Source organism: Rhinatrema bivittatum, chromosome 5 (assembly GCF_901001135.1).
Source record: "Rhinatrema bivittatum chromosome 5, aRhiBiv1.1, whole genome shotgun sequence".
In the NCBI taxonomy this organism is placed as follows: domain Eukaryota; kingdom Metazoa; phylum Chordata; class Amphibia; order Gymnophiona; family Rhinatrematidae; genus Rhinatrema; species Rhinatrema bivittatum.
Window position 1 is genome coordinate 317096355 of NC_042619.1, and position 20429 is coordinate 317116783.

The window sequence follows — 20429 nt, forward strand, 5'->3', positions numbered from 1 at the left end:
GGGAGGGTACGTGTTTCCAAGCTTTTCAGAACCTTTTCTAATTCAGGGCCGTTATACAGAGGCATTAAATTGGAGGGGGCGTGCAGTACAGAAGAAGCAGCACTATTTTTTAGGAAAGCCCATTTTGACTTTGAGTTTTGGCTGCTTCTGTTCGTGATATGGAGAGTAATGATCATGCTTGCTATGTTCTCCACATATATTCTTTGTTTCAACCCAACAGCCTTGGTTGTGTGTGCTTTGCATGTTGAAGAGGGCTAACATTTATGTAACAAGGCGGATAACACATCAGGACCAATTGGCTCACCCAGTCTACCCAGTTGATATCTTCCTTGGTTCTCCACCAGTTTGGGTAGATGAGCACATACGTTTCCCAAACATAAACCAATAACAACTCCCCCCATGCTTTTTAATCCAGCCCCCTCAACCCTGTTCTTACCATTGCCCTCTATCTGTCCTGAGCATGTCTAAAGTCTATCACAGTGCTGGGATTCCAGGGACTGTCATCTTCCACATAGACTCCAAAACTAGTCACTAATTTGGGTGGAAAATTTGGGTACCCTAATTATTAAATTAATACCCAAAACTGTGGGAGAGAAAGTCATCCAGACTTACATTGTAAACAATTTGGTACAATTTTAGTAGTCCTATGGAAAAAAATGTTTCTACTTTGGAGAAGTAAGCTCACAAAATAAATAAGATATGTGATTTGACTCTTGGAAAATAAAAAGAAAGACAGTGTAGTGTGTTTCTTGAATTTGACCAGATCTGATAGTTAAAAGAAATCAGCTGCGTTTTTTTTTGTTTGTTTTTTTTAAGCAAATCAAACATAACTTTTTTCTTCCATAAATTAGGTTGGTCCTGAAATAGCTATTTCTTCTGGTTAAACAGTTACTCTGATTTGCAAGTGTTTGTTTTTTGTTTTTTTTGTACCATTTTCTAATATTTTCTCATAATTCTATAAATTAAAGGTCTAGGAAACATTTTTTTAAACATTTTATTATTTGCTTGTAATCTGTTATCATAACTTTTAATTATTAGCTATAACCTCTAGGGAGGAATGGGGTTGCACCATTGACTGCAGTAGAATGGTGTGTTCTGGAAATCAAATGAAAATACCTAGACTGCTGTCTTCTGATTTCCTCTCTTTATTTAATCCTGTAAAAAGAACAAGAAAGAGTGAGTTTGTAGCAGAAACAATGGACTCTGCTTTCATATATTTTCCCCATGCCCAGTCTTCTGTGAGCACAATTGTTTAAAGCAGAGCATAGTGACCTGAGGAGATGAAAGGCACATATTGCTCTTTATCAGGAATATCTGAACGCATGCGAATTCGTAGGTTACCAGCAAATCATTGTCTGTTTTAAAGACAGTAGAATCATGGATACAAAAAAAAAAAAAAGATTTCCTACATTTTTCTTAGTAAGTGGCACTCAGTTTCCATTTCTGGCAGACCCATGGAACACCTTACTGCTGAACATTGGAAATATTAATGTTGACATTGCAGATTTCTATGTATTATTTCATGTAGTTTGCAAGGACAATTTGAAATGTAAAGTTTATTCTTTGGAAAACAATTATGTGAAACTGGGGGAAGCTATGCATAGATCATTTGTTCCACATTGTGGTGTTTTTGGCTTGCTATTTTAAAGTCAGTAAAAGCTAACAATGTTAGCAATTTATTATTCGATTGATATGTGATTATAAAGGTCAGTGAATATTCATACGTTTTCAACCAATGAGTTTGCTTTTGATCTATTCTAAAACTGAAACCAACTGTCTCCTATCTCTAGATACACTGATGTGATTGCAAAGTAGTTTCAAACGTATGATGCAGTGAGCTAAATGAGCATTGTACTGGGGACTTTTTATGACACATTTGTCGTTAGGTTGAAAGAAAACCTTCATTCTACTTCCACATATTTTATGGTGCTACTTCTATGATGTAATCCTTATTCAAGGGTACCACTTACAAAACACATTGTTTCTACGCATTTTGTGTATCTTAAGTTGTGGCCAGATACCCACAGAAAATAACATGAAAACAAAACTACTGAGAGTAAAAAACATTGTTCAAGGATACCTTTAAGAGGTACTGGCATGTGTATTTTATTTTGATCAGTATAATGGCTTAATTAGCTTGAGCAGTAAAGACCTACCTTCAAAGAATTTTGTCATTATTACACATCAGGAGAAAGGCTTTTTATGAAAGAAACCCTGACATTTTTCTTTCATGTTTGTCTATTATGTCTTAAAAGATTCAAATGTTCTTTATCAGTCAAAATCCTACAGATCTGTGAAAATGCCAAGCTAAGTAGGAGTTGTTTTTTCATCTTGCTAATTGGCAGTTCTGAACTTTAGTTAGCATCAAGTTAAAAATAAATAAAAGCATTTATGGTAAGGGATGGAGGGGGGCTGTTTAAAAATTCAAACTTCACACCGTAATTATATATCTAAAACTCATTTTTCACCATTAAATTGAGGTGTGATTTTCTATTGGTGCGCATTCTACATGATATTTATTTTAAAAAAGCATATGAAGGAGCTTTAGTTCATATTGGTCCTATTTTGGCTTTTTCTTTTAATGCAAAATATACCTGCTGTGTTTTTAAAAACATGTTGTAGTTATCTTTTAAAATGGCAGTCTTGACAAGCAAGCATATTGCTGGCCATCTCTTAGAGCAATTGCTGCTTGCTCCTTATGGCTTACACCTCACAAACTGGCAACACGTTTTTCATTAGTACAGTGATTCAAATTCAGTTCCCTGGTTCTTTTTCGTACCTGTTCCTCTTGGTTGGTTTTGTCTGCTGGTGGCCATGGTTCCAGTGGCATATCTGGCAGGAGAGGTGGCTGTGCAGGTATGTTTGGCTGCTGAGGTTGCACTGGGTGGTTTGGTTGTAGAGGTTGCTGGGGTAGCAGGGCGTGGTTTGGCTGCTGAGCTGCCACTGTCTGTATTGACTGGAAAGGTGGCAGTGGTAGCATTGGTTGGTGAGCTGGCATTGATAGTATTGGGTGCTGAGGCGCCATTGGCAATATTGGTTGCTGGGCTTGCAGAATTGGATGATGGGGTGATAGTTGAGGGATTTGATGATGAGCTGGCAAGTGCTGTTGGGGCATCATTGGTGACATCGGCATGATTTGATTCTGCAACCATCCACCCAATGGTTCATAACCAAAGGAAGGGTACTAGAGAAAAGATAAATTGTAGCATTCATTATAGCACTGCATGTGTTCATTTTATAATACAACTGTTGAATAATACATTTACTTTTTTTGCTTTGCCTCTTGATTTTATTCTGATGTGTATGTCTGTCTTGCTATCTTATTTATTCCATCTATGTGGTCTCTTTGATCTTCATCTCAATGATTACTACTTGAGCAATCATAAAATTAATTTTTAGGATTGCCCTTTTATTTTTCAAACTCTATATTCTTATACTCTTTATTTTTCTATAGTTAGAATTTATCTGACCAATAAATCTCAAAAAATCCAGTGGCTGAGGAGAGCAGCTTTCCTTAAAGGGAATTTGAAGCATAAGTCATTTGGATACCTGTTGTCTCATCATGGACTGGTACCATTTTAAAGGTGTTAATACCTGAGGAAGAAAATAGAAATAAGTGGATAAATTTAATTCCATATTGTAGCACACAAAAAGAGGATTTAAAGTGGCTGGCAATAGTGATAACAGTGCATGGGTACCTTTTATTCCTAAGAATAAGGCAGTGAAAGAGACAACGAGAGTTTGATTTTTTTTTTGGGTCTGACGGATTCCTCCTGCTGTTTTGCAATTCCAGCTTAGTCAGATCCAGCCTCTGTTGGGCTATGTATCAGGCCGATACAGTACAGTGCGCTCTGACGGAGCGCGCTGTTAGCCTGCTCTTGGAAGCGCGTTTTCCCTTATCCCTTATTCAGTAAGGGGAGGAAAACGCGCATCCAACCTGCGGCACCTAATAGCACCCTCAACATGCAAATGCATGTTGATGGCCCTATTAGGTATGCGCGCGGGATGCAGTAAGTAAAATGTGCAGCCAAGTGGTGCATTTTACTTTCAGAAATTAGCGCCGACCCAAAGGTAGGCGCTAATTTCTTCCGGCACCGGGAAAGTGCACAGAAAAGCAGTAAAAACTGCTTTTCTGTGCACCCTCCAACTTAATATCATGGCGATATTAAGTCGAAGGTCCTGAAGAGTAAAAAAAAAAGTTAAAAAAAAAAAAATTGAATTCGGCCCGCGGCTGTCGGGCCAAAAACCGGACGCTCAATTTTGCTGGCATCTGGTTTCCAAGTCTGTGGCTATCAGCGGACTCGAGAACCGACGCCAGCAAAATTGAACGTTGGCTGTCAAACCCGCTGACAGCCGCCACTCCGGGCTAAAAGGAGGCGCTATGGACGTGCTAGTGTCCCTAGCGCCTCCTTTTGCCCGATTCTACCGCACCACCTCATTTGCATACTGTATCACGCGCGCCGGGAGAGCGGGCATTCGTCTGCTCTCCCGCGTTTTTACTGAATCGGCCTGAATATTACCAAGGTCCTTTATTTTCAACAACCGGAGTTTCTTTTCCTCTGTTTTAAAACCCCTTTCCCTGCTTAGCCCAGCCATCGCTGGAACACCCCTCAGCCAGGGGTCACTGGCCATGGATCCCTGCAGAACCTGGCTAATGTGGACCCTAAGTCTGGCCACCAAGTACTGCCATTTACTGACTGCAGAGATTCCCCCTGCCTCTGAACTCTAAGGGGCTGTGAGTGCGGCCTCAGCAGCATCCTCAGCCCTGGCCTCACTGAGCAGGAGAAACCAAACCTGGGAATGAAACTATAGAGCTTGCCAGTGAGTGAGCAGCCTGCTTGGGGGCTCATTTATTAAAGGGGGTTTTTTGTTTTGTTTTGTTTTGTTTTGCTCTGCCTTGACATGGAAATTACCCCAGATTTATCAAGGGAACAGAGCCATTATTTTCAATGAAGAAACCACGAATGCAAAACTACATGAAAAAAATAGCCCCATAGTCAAGAGGGTTTATGCACTTTCAGCCTTGTTCCAATATAAATATTGTAGCCTGCAAAGCTTCCCAAAGCTATCCAGGTGACCCCCCACGGCCAGTTGGGTTTTCATGATACCCACAATAAGCATGAGAGTAATTTGCAAATGACAGCTCCCCCAATGCATGCAAATGTATTTCATGCATATTCATTCTGAATATCCTGAAGTGGCTGTGGACTTGCCAGGACAGGTTTGGGAAGCCGTGCAGTAGAGTCAGGCAATAGAAATTCTGCCTTGTGCTGCTGCTCTAACTCGGCAGTACTCTCCGTTGGTTTGTACAGTATACGATACTTGCTGAGTGTAAACAATAGCCAAATCAGCAGTGTCTCACTTTTCAGCCTTTCTTTTACAAAATAGTATGCAAATAGAGAATAAAAAATAGTACTGTTGAAGGAATAAAATGTTAGAGGAGAAACTTTTAAGTAGAGTAAAATGAGTATTTCAAATCCTTGTTAGCTTGTATTTCATCGTACATTTCACCCTCTTGGCCAACATCCAGACAGTAACAATAGAAGTCATTTAGCAACTGCTAAATACTGCTCGATACATTTTTTTTTCCTAGCTTTTTGGAATTTCTAGTGTTTTGGAGAGGGGGTGACGATCTGGAGCAGGTAAACTGCTGAACAATATTTTGGCAGGCAGTCCAAACATTCTTTTCGATAACTGGATGATTAGAAAACGTTTCAACATTGCCGTTTCACAGATAAACTTAAGCCGTCCAGGTGCTGTTATCTCATTAACTCAGGAGCTTTACTTTATAATTCATCTTTTTCCTTCATCGGGAAACATTTCAAATAATGTTATGGTTTCACAATGTAGTGCCAGTTTAAATCATACACAAAACTACAGACTAGGGAGCCTGATGTCACTGCTTGGCAAAAAAGGTGGAAACTATTGAGCAAAATTACTGGGCACATGAATGAACATGGCATAATTGGGAAGAGCCAACATAGATTCAGCAAAAGAAAGTTATGCCTTACTAATCTATGGAATTATAATTCTTGGAAGATGTAAATAAGCATGTGTGGATAAGTATTAGCCAGTCTATATAGTGTAGTAGGAGTTAATTGGTAAAGTATCTCATGAGAATTCTGAGAAAACTTTAAAAAATCATGGGATAGAAGTCAATGACCTGTTATGGATAAAGGATAGGAAGAGTAGAACTAAATGATTAGCTTACCCAATGGAGAGAAGTAAATAGTGCAGTGCCCTAGGGATCTCTACTGGGACAAGTGTTAATTAGCTTATTCATTAATGGCCTGGAAACAGAAGCAATGAGTGAGGTGATCAAATCTGAAGATGATGCAACGTGATGAATTGCAGGAGGACCTTGCAAGACTGGGGAGCTGGCCAACTGAACGGCAGAGGTTGTGGACAAGTGTACAGTGATGTACATAGGGAACAAAAATTCTTATTGTATATTGCACAATAAGGCACCCATATTAGGAGTTACCACTCAGGAAAAGGACACTAAAATCATCAGCTTGGCATGCAGCAGCCATTAAAAAAAAAAGCAAGTAGAATGTTCAGAATTATTCAAAAAGGAATAGAAGTCTAAATTGTGACTATCATAATGCCACTGTGGAACCATGGCGTGACCACATTTTAGGTGGTATGTGCAGTTCTGGTTGTTCCATTTTAAAAAATAAATCTGCACTAGAAAAGAAAGAAGGGCACCAAAAATGACTCAGGGATTGAATGGAACAGCTCTCTTTTTAAGAGAAGTTTAACAGATTAGGACTCTTCAGCCTGGAGAACATTTGATTGAGAGGAGATATGACAGAGGGTTATAAAATCATGAGTGGTATGGAACAATTTAATAGAGAGTAAGAATGTGCATGGCAAAATAGATTTTTTAGTTTTGTTTTTCTGTTTTTTTAGTTTTGTTTTTAATAATTTTTGTTTTACATTTTAAGTATCCTTTTTAGTGCACACTAATTAAAGTAGTGTACACTAATTCAAAATAGCTATGCACTAATTCTATATAGTGTGCACTAAATTGAAATAGTGTGTACTGTTTCGAGTTAGAGCATATTATTTGTTTCAAATGAAAACACCTAATGGGAACATTTCGCACTAGGACTAGAGAACAAACCATGAAACGTGTAGCCAATTTAAAACAAAATCTAAACCAATTTTTCTGTAAAAACGCAATTTAGCTGTATAATTTGTTACTAGGGTATATATATATATAGCTTGGTTAAAAAAGGTTGGAAGAGTTTCTGGAGGACAGGTTCATTTGTAATTATTGGCCTGGTAGACTTGGGGATCACCACCTGTCACTTCTAGGAGTGAGCAACAGTGAATGGATCTTGCCAGTAGGACCGGCCTGGAACTTGCAGGTGGCCCAGATTGGTGTCCGTTAGAGATGGGATGCTGGGCTTGATGGTACCTCTGCTCTGACCCAGCATGACATTTCATTTTCTCATGTAAAACAATGAGGAAGCAGACTTGCAAAGCAAGGTTGTATAAGATCACTTGTGGTGCATTTGATTCTTGATTCATTTGTGGAGTTTACACAAACAGATTTCTGCCATATACTGACCTCGTAACTAAAGTTGACATACCCAGGATGGTGAGGGGGAGGCAGCTACAAAAGAAACATTAGAAATAAACTTTGGTTTCAAATTCCAATTATCAAGTTATTGTGAGCCAACTGAACATGTTCCAAAGGTTTGAAAATAGAATTTGGATTTGCCCGATACAGAGAAAATTTGTGTAGATAACAACAATATTTGAGGGCTGACAGTATGATCTTGTCTGATTTGATCCTACTGCTTCTCACAATACAACACTCAAATCAATTTAACCTCCCTCCACTCAAACTTAGATTTATTTTAGATTTAGCTCATGCTTTTTCATTAATAGGTCAAAGTGAATTTCATTCAGGTACAATAGGTATTTCCTTGTCCCAGAAGGTTTTCAATCCAGGGACCCAATGTGATAAAATGGGAATCAAATTTTAGCTCACATTTTCTTTTCTCATGCAGTAAAAATTGATGCTAATGATATGCTAATGCATCGGGGATAAAGCACTTTAACCTGAAAATGTGCACAGTACACCTGCGTAGCATGCATAAAATACGATTTATGAATTTAAAGCATATTTTCTGCACAAAAATAGAACCTTCTATGCATTAAACATGATTTATGCAAATAAAACAATTATGTACAAAGCATATTCTCTGAATATACAATATGCACAGATTGTGTTTTATGCACATAAATTCTGACTACAGAATCCCCGCACCTCGAGCTTCGGGTTTAGTCTAACATCTCTGACCAGGAATTGAATTTCCAATGTTAAGAATCTTTGCGTTAAGCCGAAGTGCCCCTCTGCATTAGGGAGTAATATTAGTTAATGCCTTCGTTAACATGGGATTTAAATGGAGACTGCTAATTTGTGCATGCAGTTGTACATTGGTTTGTACGCAAATTTCTTTGTGTGCAAAACGCCTTTACTGTATGGAGAATGAAGTCTGCATGCTTGCGGGTAAAACCATGCTTACGGCATTGCGCACCTTTTTCCATCAGGACCTAAGTTTATACCCAAGGCAATGGAGGGTGAAGCAACTTGTCCTAGGAATTTGGGATTTGAACTTCGGGTTCTCGGCCTGGTGCTCTAACCACTATGCTACGCCTGTGTGTATAAATTATTCTCAGTGAACAGAATGTACAGACCCATATAGTTAAACAGATTTGTCTCTTCTAGTGATAGGTACATTCCAAAGAAAATCATTTATAGATTTTCACACTTTGCCCAAGTTTTCTTATTTTAAGTTGTTTTAGTTTTAAGATTAGTATCCAATAGTTTTCTTTTGCAACATACTTTCTAAATATAATTTTACCTAATAAACTTCCCTGCATATGCTTTCTGCTGGAAAGGGAGCTCTTTCCACTCTGTACAGGGCAACATTCTTAAAGCTTATTCACATGCTGTAAAAATGTAAATAAATAAAAACCTCTCTACCTTTAATATTTTGCATGTATATGCTGAGTTCTTAGGAACTTTTTAAAGTTATATTTTTAAATTATTATCTAGGACAATTCAGCCCTCAGCAGCTTTATTGTAGTCCTCCTACTCCCCAGGTAGCAGCTGCCAAGTATCATAAACAGCCTTCAACTCCGACTGAGCCGGTCACAAATAGCAAGGGAGTCGGATGGTATTGGAGACCGTTCCTGGACCAGTCAGATACCACTGAGAAGTAAACTCTTGAAACACTTGATAATGTGGCAGCCCTCGCATGAAAAATACCAACTTGCCATGGATATGAACAGTAAACTAAACTAGGGTTTCTCCTAGCCAGCCGGGTTTTCAGGATATCCCGAAGGAACATGCAGGAGATGGGTTTGCATGCACTACCCTTATTGTGAGCAAATCTGTCTTCTGGATATCCTGAAAACCTGGCTGGCTAGGTGAGTCCCAATGACTCAGGTGAGAACCAAGGACATTAATATAGGGATGATCATTTCTACTTTTTGAAATAATCGAGGGATTTTTTTTTTAAGGTCTGTGATGCGTAATATTTTTCTGTAAATCTTCTTTCGCACTTTAAACTGATTTGACAAAAAGCTCATGATCTTATTTCTGCAAAACTCATACACATTTTTATATTTTGTCTTAATAAAGATCTTGTGTCAATTGATTATGCATAGCTTTACTATTTGCTGTAGAGAACATGAATCTGATGACAAAATATGTCACAGAGGTACCATAATTTTGTCACATCTAAAAAGCTTGTTTATATTTAAATGAACATTTTGGAATTTACTAAGTCAACGCTAGCATTGTCATGTTACTTAGCCAGTGGCTTGGCTTTTAATCATGGCTATTTTACACTAATAACTGGTTTAGCTGCATAATATGTACAGTAGCTAGGAGGTAAATGTTGAGGTTGAAGAAAGTTAAAATGAATAGGGTATCGCTGGCAAACTTAATAGTGCAAAGGTATCTTTCTTAGTGAGCATTATTATTGTACTTACTGGCATAGTGAATACTGCACCTATAACACACACAAGCAGGATCCAAGACCTCATGTTTCCCAAGCTAGAGAGACCAATTCTTTCCTGACCAGTTCTGCCAAAACAGAAGAGAGCAGCAGATGCACAATGCTATTTAATATATGTATCACAATCCATATGAAACCTAGCTGTTCTGGTAGAGTCATCTTTAGTGTGTGATAGAACCATGCACATACAGCATGCATTGTTACTTTGAATAGAAAGCTGGGCATCCAATATAATGTATTTGTAGGCCTTAAAAATCATTTTTTTTCTCAATTACTTCAGTGACTTATAAAGGTTATGTCATGACTTCATTTGTGATAATAGCATCATTGATATTCTAGATGATATTCTTCAATCTGTTCAAGTAATATGTGCATCTTATTCAAAAGTGTACTTTATGTGGAGATTTTTTTTTTAAATTTGAACCAAAGATTGACGTTTGAACTCCCATTTAACCATTGTTACTAAGCTAGTCAAAATGCCATGATGTGTCAACATAAATTAGATTTCTGGCAGTATTACTTTGAAGCAATGCTCTTAGAGACCTTCCGAAATGCAATAAATGAATGCAAGGCTATTTCCTTCAGTTTGTTCCCGACTTAAAGGCTAACATCAAGATAGGATCATGCAGGTTTCCAAAAGTGAGAATTTAGGGGTATTACAGAAGAACTTACCTTCAGCACCTTCTGGTATTTGCTTCTTTTGCGCTGCCTGTGGAGATCCTGGTGGCATGAAACACCTCACACCTGAGCACTATTTAAACCATGCTCTGCCTGCAGAGCAGCCAATCATCCCTTGCTTTGAAAAGTTCTTGAGTCAGGACCTTCCAGCCGTCTCAGCAGCTCATCAGATTCAATGTTGTGATTAGGTGCACAGTCTCTCATTAAGACAAATCATATGTTTTTGAGTTTGTGTTCATTATACACTGGGTATGGCCGGAATACTTTCTGAAACTTTCCTGCACACTACTTCGTATAACTAAAGCATGTTTTGGTTTCCACCGAACAACCATGGTCTGGTACGAAAAATACATTTTTTATTTTAGGGGCATGTTTATTTGGGCTAACATTCTAGCTTGCATAGTATTTCCTTTTAATAAAACAAAACAACCACAAAAAAGTTACTCCAGAATTATTTGTCTGAGGCAATATCGAACATTTGTGATATCCTTCAGATTCCTGGAGACTGTGTTTTGGAAAATATACCAACAAGTATTTGTACATATTTAAGGTCATAGCATATCAACTCTGTTTGGTAAAGTAAGTGAGTTACTGGTAGACTGTATAATGTAAGTGCAAGTTTCTCCAATTAAAATTTAATATTGCACAAATATTCTTCAGTGTGATACTTATATTTATAGACTACCTTTCCAATCTTATCTCAAGGTGGTTTACAATAGCAATAAGTATCGAAATGCAATAATATACTGACAATATACAAAAGAATCTAATGTGCAATAAAAACTCAGAATAACCTGAAATCATAGACACATAATATTTAGACATGGCAAGACCTATTCTTTTGTAGAAATATTATCTTCTGTTACTTCCTTTTTTTTTTTTTCTTTTGTATCTTCACCCTTTATCACCGCTCTACTTTGATCATCTCTAGTGATTGATCCATTCTCCGTGGACCAGCAGATTGAGTTAATGGTGGAACAGTTCCTTAATATTATGCTTGATGGGGAAAAAGATGAGGGACCACTGTGCAAGAGGCTTTGGCACTCTTGTACAGTATTGTTTTCCATGTTTCTTCATAAACTATCTACTAATTAAGTCAAATTTCAAATGAGTCCTGCGGCACCACCAACCGCTGGGTTTGAAAAAGGATTGGATAAATTCTTGGAGAAGTCCATTATCTGCTGTTAATCAACGTGACTTACGGAATAGCCACTGCTATTACTGGCATCAGTAGCATGGGATCTACTTAGTGTTTAGGTACTTACCCGGTACTTATGACTTGGTTGGCCACTGTTGGAAAGAGGATGCTGGGCTTGATGGACCCTTGGTCTGACCCAGTATGGCAATTTCTTATGTTCTTATACCTCTTTAAACTTGTTTCCATAAGAGCAGATCTTTACCTGTCCTGCCTCATATTTTTGCCCACAGCATTCCTTAATCTCACATGAACAAAAATAAAAGTGGAAAACAGACCACTCATATCTCAGGTTCATTCTAATTTAGTCAAAGCAGCAGTCCCTCTTGCTCTGATGTGGTCAAATATGAGGGACAGATGCAGTGATATTGTCATTTTGGTGAAATAATGTTAGCCAGTTCCTTAATCTCCATGCTAAAGAATTTGAGGATCCAACTTAAATATGTTAGTGTACTTGCCAGATTTTCCCAATTTGTAGCCAGTAAGCCTTCATGTGGTTGATGCAACTCTATTATTGCTCTCTGCTTCAACAGCAGGGGGGAAAGGGGAATTGGATTTAGACAGCAGCCGCTAAGGACATTGAATTTGTCTGGGAAAAGAAATAAGCATGGGGGAAACTTGCTTATGTGGCTGTTACTACCCTTAACCAATCAGCCTGATACTTTGGCTGCAACTCCAACATTGCTCTCTGCTTCAATGGCAAGAGCTAATGGGGGAATTAGACAGCAACCAACAGGGGCCCTGACTGATAAGTATGGAGGTATCTGGTACAGTGCAGCAGATAATACAATAAGCTTGCTGGGCAGACTGGGTGGACCATTTGGTCCTTTTCTGCTATCATTTCTGTGCTTCCATTTTGAGATGTGAAGTTCTGTTGCTAAATAGCAGGAATGAGTGGAAGGTTTAGGCCTATCCAGAGCTTCTGATTTCGTGTTCAAACTAAGAGAACCCTGGCAAGCTCCCCACCTTCACAACTTAAGCAGAGAATTGTGGCTGCCCTGTAAGTCCACTTGGAGATGTGGAGTCAGCAGGCAGGCTAGGCTGTCATCTACATCTTACCCTTAATTCCACACCCTCCAACTTGAAAATTGGTTTCAACTGAAAAATGCTGATTTGGCCATGGGGGCTAAAGAATGGGGCCACCAATCTACCCTACTAATACCTCCTTACTGCTACTTATCAAGGCCAGTAGAAAGGCGAAGAAGGAAGCCGTGGTTTCTTGAGATACTCCCCCTCCTCCTCCCCTCCAGCCTGGATCCTGCCTCATGCGGTGAACTATGTGGCATTGCAGTGTCCCTCATGGTTCAAAGCCCAAGTTAGGCCGTGGGCTGCGGTGAAGGAAGGAGGAAGAGGCACCACTATCTCCTTTTACTGGCTCTGCTCAGTGGCAGCAACTAGTTATCAACCAGGACCTGGGGCAGACTGGTGGCTCCACTCTTTGGCTCCCATGGGTCAAATCAAAAGAGGGGATGTGAGTGCTCTGGATGTGCATGCCACAGCTGGAGGAATGAAATAAATGTGGAGGGATTCTGGATGTTGGGGCTGCTGAGGGGAGAGAGGGCCAGGCTCTGATGTGAGCTTTGGGGTTTGGGGGAGGGGTGGTGGACATATTATTACAATTCATATACATTAATCAGAAAATTAATCAGTGCCTGTGCTATATATTTTTATTATTGGGAAAAAAACCCCACCTGATTAGCTGGAAAATAAACACCTCCAATTACAATTTTATAAACACCAAAAAACCAGAGGCCCTGAGCGTATTTCACATGCACGGGGAAAGAAAGGGAATCAAGAAGAGAAGCAGCCCCAGACCTGAGGGACTGACCAGAAAAAGAGAGCCCTTTCAAAGCAAAAGATAAAATATGGGAGAGGAAGTACGTTCATTTCCTTTGGGGCAGTGGCATGAGGAAGGACATTTTTAATGCACTTTATATTTGGATCTCGAGAAACTGAGATGTAGCAAACTTTAGGTAACTAAAGCAAACTGTACACTTTTTGTCAAGCAGGAAGTTGAAAATTTGAATAATAGTGCAGGTATTCAAAGTAATGGGAGGATGTCTTGGAGGATCTAAGGGTTCTTTAAACCTGGCGGGGGCAGGGAGGCAGAGCTAGCATTCAGTTTTAACCCTGTTATAGGTAAGCTAACAAATGTTCTATTCTTGAACCCCCCCCCCCCCCCCCCAGCTCCAACTTACAAAAGAGAAAGTCAGCTATGGGAAAATCCCAGCATAATGGGTAATGTTTTACACAGATATTTCTGACCTTGCTCGCTAGGAGTGTGAAAACAGATCTGAGTATTCTCTTCTGTAGAGGAAGTGAGCAGTCTTGTAACTTCACTCCAATGGAGAGAAACCGTGGAAACTGTACATAGGTGCATGCATCTGTAATCCCCCTTTCTAGGGCAGGCTATGAAGGCGGGGGTCGCACTCAATCCTGGGGCCAAGTCCAGAGAGAGTCCTGCTAAACCTTGGCTTGGACGCTCCCATGGGGGAGGGAGGGTAAACGTCCATAGCCCAAGGCATAGAATAAAAGTCTACATAAGGGGTAAGCTCTGTAAGTCCAGCAATGTAAGTGCCAAGAAATCACTCAGGATGGCTTTTACAAAGAGGGGAATTTACTGTAGAACCTGCCCAAGGGTAATCAGTTGGCACCAAACACACTTCCTCACTGCAGTGACTTACGTTACACAGAAAAATCCAAATTCTGTGTAATCTCTGTAATTGTCCCTTGGTCACTTGACCCAGGGTATCCCACCTTCCATGGGATGGGGGAAGTAAGGAATCCCAAGAGTGGAATGGGGTTTCCTAGCTTAGATGGTGGTCCCGTTCCAAAAAAAAAAAAAAAAAATCAGTGGTGCACGCCTGGTCTTCAAAAACCCTCCTCTCACTTTCTTATTTTCCTGGGGTAAACGCTCCAAAAATGGGTTTGTTTTACAGATGCCATGACAGGAATGAATCTCACTGATAAGCCAGGGTATGTCGAGGCTGATCCTGATCTCTCGGTTTTAGTGCCAGCGCCCTTCTTAATACTTGCATTGTGCCAAAGAAATCTTCCCTCCGGGGTTCACGGGGTGTTAATGCACAGGACACGTGTCTAGATGCACCGGGGAAGTTCTTTTTTAATCAGTCCAGTGGCACCCAATACCGCTGGGACTATTTCTGTATCTTCCTGCATCATTTTGATCCCTGAGAATCTTTTCTCTCTCCCTGTGATCCAAAGAATAGTTTCCTGGTGCTGACACCTCTATCGACAGTGCTGCTCTTCTGCTTTTCTCCTGTACCTCCAGATCCGGTTTCCCTGCAGCAAGCTTTTTATCTAGTGGAATGGGAATGTGCTTCTCTGGTACAGTGGTATAATGTTTACACAATGTCCAGTGGGTGACACTCGTGAGAGCTCTCCATTGTCGTCGTCGTCCCCCCCCCCCCCCCCCATCCATATGAAATCCCTGTATTCCTATTTTGCCTCCCCGATGTCACACTGGATCTTTCAGGGTAAAAGTCACAAAACTTACACAGCAGGGAAAAAAAACTATCTCCTCCTTTGTTGTCCCCCCCCTCACCTGTGCAGGAAGGGTGAGCACCAAACTGCTTTCTGGAAAAAGGGGCAAATCATATCCAAATCTCCAAAAGTTTCACTGAAGACAGACACCGCCCTCCAACCACTGATTGTGACTCGGAGTTCCTCTTTTCCCGGCCTTTCCCAGAGCAGGGGTGTTTCCCTTCCTGATCTGAGACGCAGTTTCCTTACTTTCTGTAGTACATAGCCAGTGGTGTAGGCCCCGGTCAGCACAGGGATAGGGGAACAGCCTCTCTTGTCAAAGGTTTAAGCCATAAAGCCACCCTGATGGCTGGTGAGGTCCCACTGCTGCAGCAACCTGACAGAGTATGCCCCATCTCCTCCTTCCCCCATGGGTCCTAGTCTAATTCTAGTGGAGATCCCTTGGGGGGGGGGGGGTGTATATATATTTTACAAATCTACATGGACGTTTTGTAAAGCAAGGGTTTTTGTTTCGTCGCCACATTTTTTTTAATACTTTGCTGTATGTTTATCACTTCTGCAACCTCCAAACTATCAAGGAAACCTCTTGATATGTGGTTTTTTGTGCGGTTGCTATCTATGGATCAGCCTCTTATTTTAGCTGGCCCATTGGGATAGCTCCCATGTTTTATTCTTTAATTTTTTTTTTATTTTTTAACAAACAAATTTCTTTATCTTTTTCTGTTTTTCTACTATGCAAATCCACTTTAAAACTATGTACTTTCGTTCTCCCGTTATGCGGTCCAACCCTTCATTTATTGTTGTCTTTAATAGTAAAGGTAACTTCTCTTTTGACTGCTCAATTGCTGCCGCTACTTAAGGGTTAGCTTCCGCTTGCCGGACATTGGCCATGTTTCAGCAGCAATCTGCCTGTTTCAGGGGCCATGGGAAAAGTTTTTGTGATGTCCGAATCTCTGATCCTCCGTCGAAATGCTCTCAAGTCCTGCTAAAACATATGGGTAACTTAAGTCTAATTATTATTGCATCTACCAAACAATATATCCCACCTTTCAAGTTCTAAGTACTTAATGTTTCTACGTGTTAACTCGTCATTGTGAGTGGCGCCTTCATGTTGTAATCCGGCGTCTCTCTCTATTCCTGCTTCTCTAAGCCATTCGCTGGACCAATCGCATCGTCTCCCTTGGGTCCAAGGTGCTAGCACCCTAGGGTGCTCTGCTAATTATGCTGATTGATGACGTCACCTGATATATCTTATTTCTTTTTTTGTTTTTTTGCTACAGTGTCCTACTTATATATCTTTCTAAATCTATGTTGTGTGTTGTTAAAATGTTGCCCGACTTAAATTGTTATATTTAAGGCGTTTAAAGACTCGATCATACCGGGCGGGAAAATTTTCTTATTGGCGGATCTGATGGGGACCTATTGGATGTTAACTTTCTCAAGATAGTACCTCTCTCCTATGCGCTGCGGACGTGATGGGGGATTAACCTGTCTCTGCTTTTTTTATTTTTTGATGAATGATCTATTCAAAATGTATTGTTGATTCATTTATTGGCTTTCTGACTCCTCTTCACTTGCCCCCCCTTTTTTTATTCTACTCCCATTCTACTCACTGCAACCTCCAAACTTGATAGTTTGGAGGTTGCAGAACTGTTGCACCAAGGAAACGAGGTTGGTTATTGATTAGTGTATACTGTATGTTTATCACTGACGGGGCAATTTTCACACCCTCCTGCCTAGCTTGCAGGCCTTTGGGTAACTGCTACTCTTGGCCCTACAAGCAGGTTTGGAAAGGGAAAATCCCCCCTGCCTGCTTCCTCCTCACGGCTATGGCAGTGCACAGTGCTTGGAAACAGTGCACACTAAAAGCAATAGAAGAAAAACTGCATTTTGTGGCATTTTGTTTCTAGTGTATCATTTTGAAAACAGCAAGAAATGACAAGAGACAATGTCGATATCTGTTTTAAACGAATGCACATCCCTCTTAGTTTTAGGGGCTTTTCCTTAGTTAAACATCTTTCATATGACTGGGGCAAGCAAGAGCAGAAAAGAGGCAGATTAATAAAAGTTATATTTTGATATTTGATATTCAATGGATGCTATGCAAGCGGTCTAAGTAGTTTGCTGCAGTTTGGGACAGGAGCTTACAGTGGGGCTCGCGGAGTGCACCTCTCTACGTACGCAGCTCTGATTACACTATATTGTCTTTAGTGAACCGCATCTTTAAGTGACAGAAACTAAATTCATCTTATCATGCAGTTCTATACTAAGATTGGTTAACAGTACAACCTCTGGGTTAAGGATCAACCCAACTTTTGGGATTTTCCCTATCTAGGAGCCTAGCACTGAACGTAAAGGCAGAATATAAAGCAAATAAAAAAAACAAAAAACCCTACTATAGAATTTAGCATTTTTAAAAAACCTGATTGAGATTTAATTTTGGGGAAACTTCCATTTTGTCATACATCAGGGTTAATCTGCTTCTCTTCCTTTAACAGGTAAAAGCAACTAAGTTATGCTTGCCTGACTAAAAAAAAAGCTATGTGTGTAGAAGTAAAATAGAAATAAGTACCCCCCTTAGCCTTTGAAGTTTAGATAAATCAGCTGTTGCACAAATTATAGTCACAAAAGACAGAATGTGGTAGTTTCTGTAGTGCAAGCAAAGCAGATTATAGTTTTAACAATAGGAAGAAAGACCCAGGTAGGAAGGAAGAGGATGTCATTTGCTTGTCAGCAATAGCACCAGGAACTAATATCCGTTTCATTAGTGTCCTCTTGATCTATATCATCACACTGCTACCACTGTCCTTGTTTTCACTGCCAGTTTTGAAGCTCTTTCTCCCTTGAATCTGAGACGTTTTCTGGACTGCCCCAGAGTATCTAGAGGCCTAGCTGTTCGTTTTCTTGTGTTATTTTAAGTAGTACTTGCTCATAGCAGAGGCAAAATTTGCTTCAGTGATGGGACTTCCAGGTGATATCTTTTTTTAGGATGTTGTAAGCTAGTCCAGAGGTCCTCTTGCATAGGATCCAAACAACACAATGCTTGATTTGTTGTTCTGTAATTTACAGACTGCACATTCTGTGAGGAGAAGGTAATTCTTGTTACAGAAGATAGAGTGGAATAAGCACAGAATGCCCTCTCGCAATGTGCAAAAATGTATAAAATGCTAGTCTATAAGGTGAATTTTCAAAAATTTACGTGCCTAAAATTTAGTGTATACTCGTGTAAGTAGCCACTGCTTGCATATTCCGTATTTTATAAAAGTCCAAAATATACACAGATTTTCACTTTCACACACACAAACATACATGTTAAAAAAAAAAAAAAAAAAAAAGGGGGGGGGAGGGTGGTCTAGAGCGATCCCAGGTGGGGTCAACAGTCATGTGTGTAAGTTGCTATTTTAAAAAATTCACAGATTTTTACACCTGCTAATTATCTGTTATGATATTAAACTTGTTTGTGTGCTGCTGACTGGGTGGGAGGTCTGGGGGAACTGTGGGAGGTTGAGGCTGAAGAACCAGGAGGGTCTCGACCTGGAGGAAGACTGGGCAAACTGGTTAAACTGGTAATTTTACTCAAGCACATAGGTTTTAAAATACACCGATTTACGTAAGTCCTACTTTGCAGGTAAAATATATGCCCGTATATGTTTAAAATAGGTGGGTAAAGTGTGCACACTTAAGGGTAGATTTTAAAACTTGCGCGAGCGCGTCCATGTGTGCGCACTATCTGGCGCCCACACATGGACACGTGATTTTATAACAGGCGCAAGCATGTTATAAAATTGGGGGTCGGCGCGCGCATGGGGGTGCACAATTGTGCACCTTGCGCGCGCCGAGCCCACGCCAAGCTGCCTTCCCCCATTCCCTCCCAGGCTGCTCGGCAGGAACTTCCCTACACCCCCACCCCACCTTCCCTTCCCCTACCTCCCTCGCTCTTTCCCCCTACCTTTTTCTTCCTTTTTCTTTTGTTTTAAAACTTACTTCAGCCGCCGGTGCGCAATTCACAGCACAGCGGCAAGTGGCCGCTGTGCCGGGAGCCTCTGACCCTGCCCCGCCCCGGGACTTACACATGTCCCGGGGCTTTTGAAAATAGGCCCACGCACGTAACCTTTTTGAAAATCTGCCCCTTAATGCATTGAAATATGTGTTTTCAGTGCATTGCATGTATTCGTGCATTGATCTGCGTATGATGTGGGGTAAACATATGCATAATTTATAATATGCGCCGGTTATAAAACACTATGGCAAAACTACATGCAGCCACATATACCATATTTTGCAGTGTGTAAGTCACATTTTTTATTCAGTGACTGCAACTTATACACCGGCGCAACTTATATACTAACATTGTCTCTCCCCCACCCTGAGTACAAACTGAAAGGATAACAATAATGAAAATGTCCTTCAGATTACGTTAGTTTTATTTTTGTATAGGAAAACAATAGCATAAATGCATACGAAACAGGTGTGTCTTATACAAAGGTGCGAGTTATCTACCAACGTTTTAGTAAAAATGGCTGTTTATAGAGAGGTGCAACTTGTACACCGGAAAATCCGGTCCGCGTATATGCCACCGTGTGCAGTTGTTTGAAAGTTATCCTCCCTAGATTAACTATCAGCAAGCCCCAGAATGATTTTAGTTAAGAAATGACTATTTTGTTAATTAATGCAACATGCATGTATTTCTTGTTTGAATAACAGGATATCGTGATGACATTTATTTCCTGTTATTAAATTAATAACTAGATTCATGTATAAAAATACAAATGTGTAATTAAATATATAGGATTCTGTACAGATTCTGTAGTGCCTTTCACTGGACCACGTTGAATATTTTCCATCAGGATGTTACAGCTTTTGAGACCACACAAGACCCTGCTTTAGATGTGACAGCAGCCTCACTGGAACTTTCCCCACTGAGAACCTGCATCAAATTGATGGGAAGGATCAGACTGGGCATCTTTAGAGCTACTGAAATGCTGAAGCTTGGAAATAAACTCTACTTATTTTCA

The 20429-nt window shown here is 40.2% G+C and overlaps 1 protein-coding gene across 1 annotated transcript; it reads right to left on the reverse strand.

Moving 5' to 3' along the window:
• Window positions 1–986: 986 nt before the first annotated feature.
• AMELX (amelogenin X-linked) lies at window positions 987–10787 on the reverse strand. The gene is made up of 6 exons (XM_029604351.1): window positions 10713–10787; window positions 10015–10108; window positions 7577–7621; window positions 3550–3594; window positions 2780–3184; window positions 987–1155 (listed from the first exon to the last, which is right to left on the reverse strand). Exons 2-6 carry the CDS (start codon window positions 10066–10068, stop codon window positions 1150–1152), a joined length of 555 nt encoding a protein of 184 aa, XP_029460211.1. The 5' UTR covers window positions 10069–10108; window positions 10713–10787; the 3' UTR covers window positions 987–1149.
• Between the last annotated feature and the right edge of the window lie 9642 nt (window positions 10788–20429).